The sequence below is a fragment of the Neomonachus schauinslandi genome, chromosome X (assembly GCF_002201575.2).
Source record: "Neomonachus schauinslandi chromosome X, ASM220157v2, whole genome shotgun sequence".
Taxonomy (NCBI): Eukaryota; Metazoa; Chordata; class Mammalia; order Carnivora; family Phocidae; genus Neomonachus; species Neomonachus schauinslandi.
In genome coordinates this window covers 84949656-84961483 of record NC_058419.1, presented here as the reverse complement: position 1 = coordinate 84961483, position 11828 = coordinate 84949656, and the positions used below count along the sequence as shown (strand labels likewise).

The 11828-nt window shown below is 48.6% G+C and overlaps 1 protein-coding gene across 3 annotated transcripts; it reads left to right on the top strand.

The window, feature by feature from the left end:
• The first annotated feature begins 685 nt into the window (after positions 1 to 685).
• RBM3 (RNA binding motif protein 3) lies at positions 686 to 4221 on the top strand. Of its 3 annotated transcripts, none has more exons than XM_021678977.2 (7): positions 686 to 800; positions 1390 to 1509; positions 1760 to 1866; positions 2510 to 2615; positions 2711 to 2804; positions 3257 to 3342; positions 3661 to 4221. In XM_021678977.2, the coding sequence occupies exons 2-6, from the start codon at positions 1407 to 1409 to the stop codon at positions 3315 to 3317; spliced, it is 471 nt and encodes a 156-aa protein (XP_021534652.1). In that variant the 5' UTR covers positions 686 to 800; positions 1390 to 1406; the 3' UTR covers positions 3318 to 3342; positions 3661 to 4221. The 3 variants fall into 3 exon arrangements, with proteins under 3 accessions (XP_021534652.1, XP_021534666.1, XP_021534658.1); XM_021678991.2 differs by having other exon boundaries at positions 716 to 800; positions 3260 to 3342; XM_021678983.2 differs by having other exon boundaries at positions 716 to 800; positions 3257 to 3338.
• Positions 4222 to 11828: the final 7607 nt, after the last annotated feature.

Sequence of the window (11828 nt, the reverse complement as noted above, 5' to 3'; positions counted from 1 at the left end):
ACAAAAATTATTCTGTGGATTGGAATTTACTCCCTCTGAAGACTGGAGCATCCTGTTTTGTAGAAAGCATCTCGGGCAGTCTACTGGCAGGGAAATCAAGAGACTGGCTTCAGGAGGCTGTCAGATAAGGAGGAGGGCTGAAGTCAGAAATGAGAGGGAATGACGCCAGGCAAAAGGATCCCAGGACAGGCGGCTAGATGCTGGGCAGAGAAGAAAACGTAGGGATCTGCATCAGACACTGAGAAAATGCAGGATCTGACGTTAAGGACTGTGAAGGGTTAGGACGACAGGGAAAGTGGCGAATAAAACATCGGGCCCTTGAGGGATATGAGAGGACTGAGAGGTGAAGGAGGTTACAGTAATTACGTCTTGGGGACCTACAGGAAAATGACTGAGATGGTGAGGAAGACGCCACAACCAATGGGGGACTATGACGTCAAGGATGGCCAGGGTGATGTCAGGGCCGGAAAGGGGCGTGAGAGCGAAAGGGTTCGCGCGCATAAGTGAGAAGATGGCTGGGCCAGCGAACGTATACGACCCCAGGGTCCACCAATCGCACAAGGCTCGCCTCCGTTCCCGGAAGCATGCTGAGCTTATTGGCCCGTTTGCTCTGCCGTCCCTTCCTCCCACCCCCTTGCTGGCTTCAGCCAATAACCATGAACGCTGGTGCGCGCGGGGGGGACGTTTCGTGACGTGTACGCTACGTACGCTTTATCAAGCGTCTTCCCGCGCGGCAATCTTCCCAGTCTCTCCGCTCCTCGACCGTAGTTCTTCTTCTGGTCTTTTTGCTTAATTTGCAGGTAAGCAGCACATGTCTTGTGAGGCGGCTGCTCCTCGCCTCACTGATGTGCGCCGCGCCGGCCAGGAGCTAGGTGCGCGAGTAGGGAGAGCAGCGGCTTCTGACACGTAGGCTTGGGCTTCTCCCGAGTGGGCGGGTCCCGTGCTGAGAGGTGACACTTTTCTGTTGGTGGGAGGCTGGCGCCTTATATCAGTGCGAGGAATGCTGGGAAGGACTGGAGACGTCGGTGGCGGGAGTGACCGCGCGACAGCCGAGATTTGCGGGCGCCCTTCTCCCCCCACCACCACGTGACCGCCGCCATCTTATTCTGCGGGCGCGGAGAGAACGCGAGGGTGTTCTGGACTTGCGCAGCGGCACAAAATGACGGGCGTGGTGGTGATGATATGGGCATGCGCGAAGGCCGCCCCCAAATGGCTGCTTCCTTGATACGGCACCTCCAATTCCCGCCTTTTCTGCTTTTCTTTTTGGTCTGCAGTCGCCTGTTTTCTTCTTTCTGTGGTCTCCTCTGATTTTCTTCATCTTTTCTTGGTCCTGCTTTTTTCTCTCATCTCCACGGTTTCTCCCACCCCTTTTCGTACTCTTCTCCGCAGTACTCGAATTCGCTGCCATGTCTTCTGAAGAAGGGAAGCTTTTCGTGGGAGGGCTCAACTTCAACACCGATGAGCAGGCTCTGGAAGACCACTTCAGCAGCTTCGGTCCTATTTCCGAGGGTGAGACATGGGCCAGATGTATGATGACCTGGGTATTTGTGAAAGTCTGGGGCCCTTGCGTTTCAAGGAATGGAAGGGGAAAAATCAGGACCCTAGACTTTCACATACTCCTTTTTCTGTTCCTAGGTCTAAGGTGTAGTCTTAGGAGAACCCCCTAACTTCAATTGAGGACCGGTGGGAGGGGTCCATCCTCTACCTGACACCCTTTGTCGCTTATGTTTTTCTTACCCACATTCTCTCTTTTACCCAGTGGTCGTTGTCAAGGACCGGGAGACTCAGCGATCCCGGGGTTTTGGTTTCATCACCTTCACCAATCCAGAGCATGCCTCAGATGCCATGAGAGCCATGAATGGAGAGGTGAGGTCTCCTACCTACATAGGGGCCCTGCCCCCATCTGCCACTTCCACCATTCTTTCTGTTTTTCCCTCTGTGTCTGCTAGGGGCAGCGCGGCCACCAAACCCCGCAGTGCCCACTCACAGGAGCATGACTGCCTTCTGTTCTAGGGGGTGGAGGGCAGCGGCAGACAGAGCCGGGCTGCCTGGGAGGCGACGACTGGTCCTGCATGAGGCCGAGAAGCCACCTGTGGATGGTTGACCTGCCCTGGGCTTAGGTAGTAGAGTCTGCAGACCTGCGGGCCTGGCCCGGAGAGGACCTCGTGAGTCTTCTGGGATGGACTCTGAAGTCTCAAACCAAGAGAGGTGTCTTTCTAGCCCTAATAGTGGGGCAGCTTATAGGAGTGGGGAGGAGAACTCAGCCTGAGTTCAGTCAAGATGTAAGTAGTAGCAGGGGGAACACGGTGGATTTAGGTCATTTTGTGGGGTTCTATAGCTCCTGATAAAACCGTTCTGGTCAAAGGAGCTTGTTATGGAACATGGCACCCAGAACCTGGTGCCCAGCAGGAGTTTCTGGGCTCTTTTGCCTACCTGCCCTACCCATTCTTCCTTTACTACTGCTCTGTTTGACCACTAACCCATCCTCCTTGTGTCTCCCCACACATAGTCTCTGGATGGTCGCCAGATCCGTGTGGATCACGCGGGCAAGTCGGCCAGGGGAACTAGAGGGGGTGCCTTTGGGGCCCATGGGCGTGGTCGCAGCTACTCTAGAGGTAAGTGCGGTAGTAAGTTTGGATATGGGGGAAAGTGGCTTATTAGTGACTTAATCTGGACAGCTGCCTTTAAACTTTTTCTTAATCTGCTATAGGTGGTGGGGACCAGGGCTATGGGAGTGGCAGATATGACAGTCGACCTGGAGGATATGGGTATGGATATGGAAGGTCCAGAGACTATGGTGGCAGGTGGGTAGCCAAGGGATTGGGGTACTGTGGTGGTGCTGCTTTCTTTTTAAGATCTCAGCTGCCTGAGAGTTCATACATACCTCATTTTGGTGTTAGCTTTTACAAATTGTAATGAAACTCTTTAAGTATGTCACTCAGTACGTTTTGAGTTCTGTGTAATGCACTAGTAAATTGTAAGATGATGAAGTTGTAATATGGTAGATGGTAATAACATGTCTATCGTGTCATGTTGTTTTTATGTTTATATTATTAGTGTTTAATATGCTGTATGCAAGTTATATGTCAAGTAATTATGTGATTTCTGTACTGTATATGTTTGATACATTTGTTTTACATGTTAAAGTATGTATAATAACATACAGAACATGATAGGATGTGTAAATGCGTATGGTTTTTAATAGTAAGGTGTCTAGGATATATTCGTGCTAACTGCTATGTATGTTTTCTCCCAGAAGCCAGGGTGGTTATGACCGCTACTCAGGAGGAAATTACAGAGACAATTACGACAACTGAGATGAGGCATGTGCACCTAATGTAGGTGAGGCTTATATGTTGCCACTGAGCGGACCTCTGTCCACCAGCCCTGTTATGTTCCACTCAACCTTTCCTCCTGCCTGCACTTAGTTCACCTGGCCCACCTGACACCATTCCTAGGCCTCCTTTGCTCTCAGGTGCCTGTCAGAGTTAGTCTGCTGTTGGGAGGGGATGTCTAAAAACCTGTCTCCCTTGTAATCTCTTGCTGGGCATGGAGGAGATGAAGCAGCATTGCTCAGCAATCCTTATCAACCCTGGGAGGTGAGCATGTGTGCCTCTGCCTTCCCAACATTACAATTCTCCCCCTTCTTACTGTTCTCAGATACACAAGGAATAAAACTTCTGGTCCAGGATCATCCTTCCAAATGGCTGTATTTATAAAGATTTTTGGAGCTGCACTGACACATCTGTTTTAGTACATCAACTTCTATTTTTGAACTGAGCTCCCAAGGTAGCTTGTCACAAAGACCTTTTAGAAAGCTCCATGTGTTTTCTAAAATTTTCTCCCTTTTAAATACTAATCTTGGGACATTTGTAGAGTCTGGGTATTTTCCTTTTATCAGTTTTTCAGTTTGGACTCTCAGGATTACGGATTATGGCAAAAAATGTTTGTTCAGACTGCTTTAAAAAAATAACAGGCAGTTAAAAGCCTGTATACAATGTTTATCATGATGAGGAAGAAATTTACAAATAGCAAGTACAAGAAATCAAAATAATTAGAGGTGGGTTTTTTTATTCAAGGTCACCACCCTAAGTATACAGAAATTTCTTAAAATATTTGTGAATGTTCTTTTCTTAGTACTGGAAGAAAAAATATTCTGTTGTGTCTCATTTAGCATTTTAGGATGTCCACGGAGCTGATTAAAAAGTTGAAACATGAAAACAAACGGATACTGATACGTGTTTTTTCCTTGCTCAACCCAGTTTTCAAACTAAAAATGGAAGATCAAGAAGGGAGGCTTTTAGGAAAGAATTTAGTTGGGGGTAGGCAGCAGTTGCCATAAGAGTAGACCTCTCCAGCTCAAAGTTTGGTTGCGTTTGGGTATATGTGAAACGTGGGGGTGGTAGGAGTTACAGAGGAAATAAATAGTCTTGCTGGAATTGGGTTTCCTGAGATGGCCTCTTGGTCCCATTGTTTTGATCAGTGTCAGCTTGGGAATTAGACCGCTTGGGTTTGAGTCTCCCTAGCTTCTCAGCATCAGTGGGTGCCCTTTGCAGGATTGTTCTGAGAATTCAAGCACCTGGTGGGAGTTAAACTCTGTCATAAACAGCATTTCCAGTTTCTTCGGACTCTGAAATGTTGGGAGGTGGAGGAAATGTACTAAACTCCCCTTTGTCTGAGGAACACGGAAGAATCCTGGTTTGAAAACAAGGTTCTAAAAGCTCTGGATTCAGATTCCAGGATTCGAACGAAGTCTCTGCTGCTCTCCAGCTATGTTTGACCTTGGGTAGGACACTTAACCCGGTGCACCTCAGCCTCATGGGCATTTCACATTTCTTCTTGAGGGTTAAGTACATTTAATAGGCGTGTACAGTCATTGAGAATAGTTAGCAAACCTCTTAGTCACAGGGATTCAGTCTTCGGTGCTATGAGGGTCTTTGGTGGTAAGGTGGTGGTAATGGTTGGGCCTGCTTTTGCACCTGTAGCTGGTCTTCATTCCTTGGTCCTGGTCCTGGTTCTGGCGGTTGCGTTGGAGTCCTATTAGCTTTATCCCTCCTTTTGGAATTTCTGATCAGTTCTGTCAGTGGCTTCCACCTAGTTGGAAAAGTCAAGTACCACCAGGTCGCCAGTTCCAGGACACTTTTAACTGCCTTATTTCCTCACTCATGGAGAGTGTTAAGGAACTCAAGGTGTTCCCTCAAAAGTCCAATATTGAAACCCCAATATGATGCTATTAGGAGGTGAGGTCCTTGGGGCAGGGGTGATGAGGATTAGATAAGGTCAAGAAGGGTGGTGCCCTCATGGGTCACAAGAAAACTTCCCCCTTCTGTTCTCAGCCACGTGAGGATACCAGAAGTTGGTAGTCTGGGAAAGCACTCACCAGAGCTCAACTACACTGGCACCCTGATAGACTTCAGCCTCCAGAACTGAGAAATTGATAAGCCACCCAGTCTGGTGTTTTTACGGTTCCCTGAACTGACTGAAACTATAGGTTCCTGTTTTGGAAGAGTCCCAGTATTAGAAGCCTACCTCCCTGGTCCCAGCTAGTTGGGACAGGCTCCAAGGACCCTTCCACCTGAGTAATCATGAATCTGCTTTGGCAGGTGGGTAGAGACTAGAGAACTTTTCACAACTCCTCACTGGCCCACTGAGCCAGGAAAGGGGGCATTGGGGCTACCACCATTGGTTAGGTACTGGGTACTTGGTCTGAGGAGGCTTTCTGTGCTGGGCCTTTGGGGAGCCAAGGCAGTGGGGGCTGGCAGGAGGAGCACCGTTACCACCCTGCAAGTAGGCTATGGTGGGGGGCACCTGCTCCCTGCCTGTTGGGAAGTGAAATGTCCTCACCTTTGGTGTGGCTTGAGGCAAAATTCCATAATCAGCTGCAGAGTTCCTGCAACAAAGTGATCCCTAAGTGACATCAATAAAGACCACAGCCGCCTACACCTGCTCTGCTCTCCTGATGTTAGAAAGGTGCCTTGCTGGCTCAGTTGGTAGAGCATGTGATCCTTGATTCTCAGGGTTGTGAGTTCAAGCCCCACATTGGGCATAGAGCTTACTTAAATAGAAGATCCCTTGTAATCCAGCCCAGAAAGGCCCAGTCTTGCTGATTATTTGCTTTAAAGAAAAGGGCTTAGAGGATTCTGTTTTCTCACTGCAATTGCTGAATCAATAAAATTTGCAGATATGGGAGTCAAAGCCCCGTTAAAATACTTGTCCTCTGCTTCAGTTTGGCCAGAATCTCACTAGTGTGCATGCTCGTCAAGAACCCACGGAGACCAGAAACTCCATGCAGAGGTTCCTAAAGAACCTCTGTCCCAAGGCCTGTGAAGACCAGATCCCTGGTCTGCAAATACTTGTATTTTCAAGCCCTGGATCTTGTCTAGACCAAAAACTTTGACCCAAACCTTTCTTTTTTTTTTTTTTTTTTTTTTAAGATTTTATTTATTTATTTGAGAGAGAGAGAAACAGCATGAGAGGGGATAGGGTCAAAGGGAGAAGCAGGCTCTCCGACGAGCCGGGAGCCCGATGTGGGACTCGATCCCGGGACTCCAGGATCATGACCTGAGCCAAAGGCAGTCGCTTAACCGACTGAGCCACCCAGGCGCCCTGACCCAAACCTTTCTTTTAAAACACCCCACCCCCTGCCCATTTCAAGAATAAATCCAAGGCCCTAACCCCTCCCACCCCATGTGGGTTGAAAACAGTGTTTTCACATCCTGCTTCACAGTTTCATTTCTCTGCCTCCGGTTCAATGTGTAAAATGGGAATAGTAGTACTCACCAGATGGACATTTTAGGACATGGCAAATTACTGATAGTACACCCATAACCTTGCCCCACACACTCCTGGATTTGGGGGTGTAGGAAACTTGCAATAAGCTTTTCAAAATAAGCTGCTGTGAATACTCAAGTTACGTTAAGAAGGCATATTGGGTAATGATCAGTAGCCAGTGTTGCATGACCCCTTCTCAGGACAAAACCTGTCCCTGCCCAGCTGCGTTCTTCCACTGCCCCCCCTCCCCCCGCTCCGCTAACATAAAGGCCATGATCCTTTATAATTCAGAGTGCATGAATATCTGAGAAACTGGAAGTGTTTTTAGTTTTTTTTTTCAAATTGGGTACAAGACCTGACATGGAGCTTTTCATAATCTTTTTAAGTTTGTTTTTTTTTAAAGATCTTATTTATTCATTAGAGCATGCAAAAAGCATGGGGAGAGGGATAGGGAGAAGCAGACTCCCCGCCGAGCTGGGAGCCCCATACGGGGCTCCATCCCCGGACCTAGAGATCATGACCTGAGTCAGAAGCAGACGCTTAACCATCTAAGCCACCCAGGCGCCCCTTAAGTTTATTTTTTTAAGTAATCGCTACACCCATTGTGGGGCTCAAACTCAACCCCAAGACAGTCCCATGCTCTTCCAACTGAACCAGCCAAGCACCCCAGAGCTTCTGCAAAATGTGGTTATGGAGAGCTGCCCCATATCCTGATGGGTGGTCTTAACATACAGAGAATGCACAAAAGAAAGTTAAGGCTTCTAAATTGTCAAGAACAGTGGCATTCTGTATAAACATTCCTAGTACAATGTTGAGTCAAATTTTTTTAGCTCAATTTTAAGCTTCCTTTAAGTAAAACTCATCTTTGGAATTTTCCTTTGCTTTTTCTAGTTCTTAATAGTTGAACACAAGATTTGCAGTCTTTGTTTTTAACCCTTATGACTGTAATCCATAGTAACAGGTATATTTTTCTTCACTGGAGTCCAGTCCACCCATTTGTCTATGTAAGTGGAAGAAAGGCTTAATGAATGAAGCCCCTATCGGGCTCCCAGCTCAGCAGGGAGTCTGCTTCTCCCTCTTCCTCTGCCTTTCCCTCTGCTTGTGCTCTGTCTCTGTCTCTCTCTCAAATGAATAAAATATTTTTTAAAAAAAGATTTTATTTAGGGGTGCCTGGGTGGCTCAGTCGTTAAGCATCTGCCTTCGGCTCAGGTCATGATCCCAGGGTCCTGGGATCGAGCCCCGCATCGGGCTCCCTGCTTCGCGTGAAGCCTGCTTCTCCCTCTCCCACTCTCCCTGCTTCTGTTCCCTCTCTCGCTGTGTTTCTCTCTGTCAAATAAATAAAAAAAATCTTAAAAAAGATTTTATTTACTTGACAGAGCACAAGCAGGGGAGTGGCAGGCAGAGGGAGAAGCAGGCTCCCCACTGAGGGATGTAGGACTCGATCCCAGGACTTGGAGATCATGACCTGAGCCTAAGGCAGATGCTTAACCAACTGAGCTACCCAGGCACCCCCACTTCATTGCACTTTAACAAAACAGCTGACCCAAACCCCTCAAATGCTTGTGAAGCCTGCATTTTGAAAAAATGCTTTGTGTTTGTAATTGTTGAATCTCTGTGTTAGGTACATGAAAGTCATTATATCAATACTCTTGTAAGTTCAAGATTTTCTATAACAAACTGTGAGGGATGTGGTTTGTCAGACCTCAGCATTGGCATGGGAGGTGGGTAGCCGTCAGCTGCCTTCTGCTGGCCTGCCCTGTCCCCCAAAGGCCTCTCCATAGTCACAGGCATTTCTACTCCAAAGGCCTCAAGAAACCCCGTTCTATAAATGCTAGCTTCTCTTTCTTGGCATCTGACACTGTTATTTTCCAGATACTGGCCCTAGAATCCCATCCTGCTTCCCTGCCCCGATCACAGATCTCAGGACCCCTCTGACTTTTCCAGGCAGAAGGACTACCCTTTGCCCAGCACTGGAGGTCCTGCCTTCCAACCTCCATACCCAGGACCCCTTAAAACCTCTCTCCTGGTCTATAAAAAGGGGGATAATAAAGGCAGTAGCCCATTAAATGAGTTAAGACATGGGAAACACCTAGAACAGTGGTAGTTTCATGTGGTCAATAAATGTTAGCATTTGGGGTTTTTTTTTCTTTTTTTAAGATTTTATTTATTTGAGAGAGCACGAGCAGGGATAAGGGGCAGAGGGAGAAGGACAAGCACACTCCCCACTGAGTGTGGAGCCAGATGCAGGGCTCTGTTCCAGGACCCTGAGACCACGACCTGAGCCAAAGTCAGATGCTCAACCGACGGACCATGACCTGAGCCGGTCAGACGCTCAACAGACTGAGCCATCCAGGCGTCCCAAATGTTAGCATTTGTTATGTGTGACATAATTGTAGGGACAGCAATGGATACAACATTTCTTTCTCTCAGGAGTCATGTCATGGTGGGGTCTAAAGACAGTAAAGTAATAAATCAGTGTGTAACAATGTTAGGGAGTGGCAAGAACTAAAGCTGGGGTTGTGGAGAGTGATGGGATGTGCTATTTTATGCAAGCTGGTCAGGGAAGGCTACTCAGGAGGAGGTGGTCTTTCAACAGAGACTTGAAGATAGTGATAGCAGGGGAGAGCAAGCAAGGAGGATATCTGGTGCAGAGGAATGGTTCCGCCATGGCACTCTGGCTGCCCTGCACGTCCCCACATAGACCACGTAGGCAGGCTGATCTAGGTATTGGCAGAACGCCCTGTGATCCTCAGAACACAGAGCACAAGAGGCTAGTGAGGAATTGCTGTGAGGCCATTTCTCACTCCTTGTCTACCAAAGAGGCTGTCATGAGGCAGTTTTGCATCAGCCATGGATCTGGTCAGGTATGAGGCTTTCTGTCCCTTTCCTCCCCTGACCTACGGCTGTAGAACTGCCTAGCATGGCATTTGCTCCTTGGCAACGGGCTGTGCTACCATCCGTGCTGCAGTAATCCGGCCCCTTTCATTTTGGTGTTACCCAGAATGTGGGGCATGGGCTGGCATCTGTGGCTGGTCCTGCTTTCACTGTAAGTAACAAATCTCTCGATCGAAGGAGGGCTCATTTCCTTCCTGACCAAATCTGTCAGCCTAACCTTGCCTTGCCATCTGGGAGAGAATTAGAGGCGGAAGGAAAAGCAAGCAAGTACAAAGGCCCCGAGGTGGGAGCTTGTTTGGTGTGTTGAGGAACAGCAAGAAGGTCAGGGTGGCAGGAGGCGAGCTTGGAAAAGTGACAGGGGCCTGGTCCTTTAAGGCCTCACTGGCCACAGGGAGAACTGTGGGCTTTTCTCTGAGAGGTGGAGGCAGGACGGGTGTGAGCAGAGGAGGGCTGAGGGCTGCCTTGGGTTGTAGCAGGACCCTCTGGCTGCTGTGAGAGCCAACAGGGAGGGCTTAGGGTAGTTGAGGCGGTGGTGGCAGTGGACATGAAGAGAGGTTGCATTCTGGATGCATTCTGAAGGTGGAACTGACAGGCTTGCTGACGGCTCAAATGGTAGTGGTTAAGAGCAAGGATTCCCAGAGCCAGGTGGCCTGGGTACAAATCCAGCCCCAGCACTTACTGACCGGCTTTGGGCAGGTCACTTAAGCCCTTTCCCTCCATTTCCCCATCTCTGACACGGCATAATAGTACCCATTTCATAGGGTTGCTGTGAGGATTAAAGGTTTTCTATGTCCGTGAAGTGCTTAGGACAGTGCCTGGCACAGAGCACTTGTGATTAGTAGGATGAGTAGAAGTGTTTGCTGAGAGCGTTCCAGAGCCCAAGAACAGTTTGTGCAGCTTTCAAAGGATGTGCGAGAAAGCCAGCGTGGCTGGAACCTAACAGGATTGAGTAAGAGCAACAAGGGGGCGAAGTTGGAGAGGAGGCCCGAGAGCTGCTCCTCACCACAGCTGGGAGCCATTGTGGATTTCGGGGTGGACCTGTCAGTGCAGAAGGTCAAAAGACAGGAGGGGAAATGGATGTGAGACTCGGTGCCGGGGATGTATAGAGAAGAGAGGGATGGAGCGCTATTGTCAACACTGCTGGCTGGTTACCAGGGGTTGCTGGTTTCTGGTGTCCAGGATAAGAGAATGAGTCTAGTTCGACTTCTTGCCTGAGTCCAAATGCTAGTTCTAATATCTTTTGCTTCTGTGACCATGGGTGGTAAACCCCTCCAGGGCTCACTTTCCTCATCTTCACAGCGGGGCTAAATGTCACACCTACCTCACTAGGGTGGTTTGTGACAGTTACAGAAGACGGATGTAGTAAGAGCCTGGTAAATTCAGGCTGACCAGGCAAGGCTGATCTCAGGAAAGCAAGGGCACCTTAATATTCGAAGAGCAATGAGATGTAGTTCAGTGTTTTAGCAGAAAAAAATGTGAAGAATCAAGGGCTGTATTGCCGGGGAATGAGGTACCAAACCCAGGGTCCAGTCTGTCCCAGGCCCACAATCTGGCCCCAAATCCTTCACTGAGTAAATGGAATTGAGATCTTAAGAGCAGAGCGACCCCAGTCCTGCCCTGTGAAGTGATTTCATCCCCCTCTCTGGGTCAGTCACTGACCAGCTTCATTGGCCTTATCTACACACTCAGCGTCCAGAGCTGTGTGTATCTGGCTCCTTTTCATTCAGGTTCCAACTTAAATTTCTTTCTCATCCCTCCTCCCTTCCCCCACAGCTCAGCAACACTAACCAAACTTCTATTTTAATGATAGTAAGTACCAATTTCTTATATGATCTTACTATTTATCTTTCCAGTTACAGTGGCAGCTCCGTGAGAGCAGAAACTGTTTGTTTCAGTTACTACTGTTTTCCCAGTGCCTGGCACCTAGTAGGGGCTTGACAAATAAATACTGGTTGGAAGGCTGGCTCTCTGTTTCAGCTTGCTGGGGGCTGCTCAAGTGGTCTTGAGGCTTCTCCCAACTGCAGGAATCTTGTTTCTGACTCAGCCTATGGAGAGTCCTATTAACATTAGGACTTTGCAGATTAGGGGGCGCCTGGGTGGCTCAGTCGTTAAGCATCTGCCTTCAGCTCAGGTCATGATCCCAGGGTCCTGGGATCGAGCCC

Bases quoted from the DNA above. Each gene is read 5' to 3' on its own strand.
- RBM3 (XM_021678977.2), top strand. From the start codon at position 1,407: ATGTCTTCTGAAGAAGGGAAGCTTTTCGTGGGAGGGCTCAACTTCAAC. The intron at 1,510-1,759 runs GTGAGACATGGG...TCTTTTACCCAG, and splicing joins CTTCGGTCCTATTTCCGAGG to TGGTCGTTGTCAAGGACCGG. The intron at 2,616-2,710 runs GTAAGTGCGGTA...AATCTGCTATAG, and splicing joins TGGTCGCAGCTACTCTAGAG to GTGGTGGGGACCAGGGCTAT.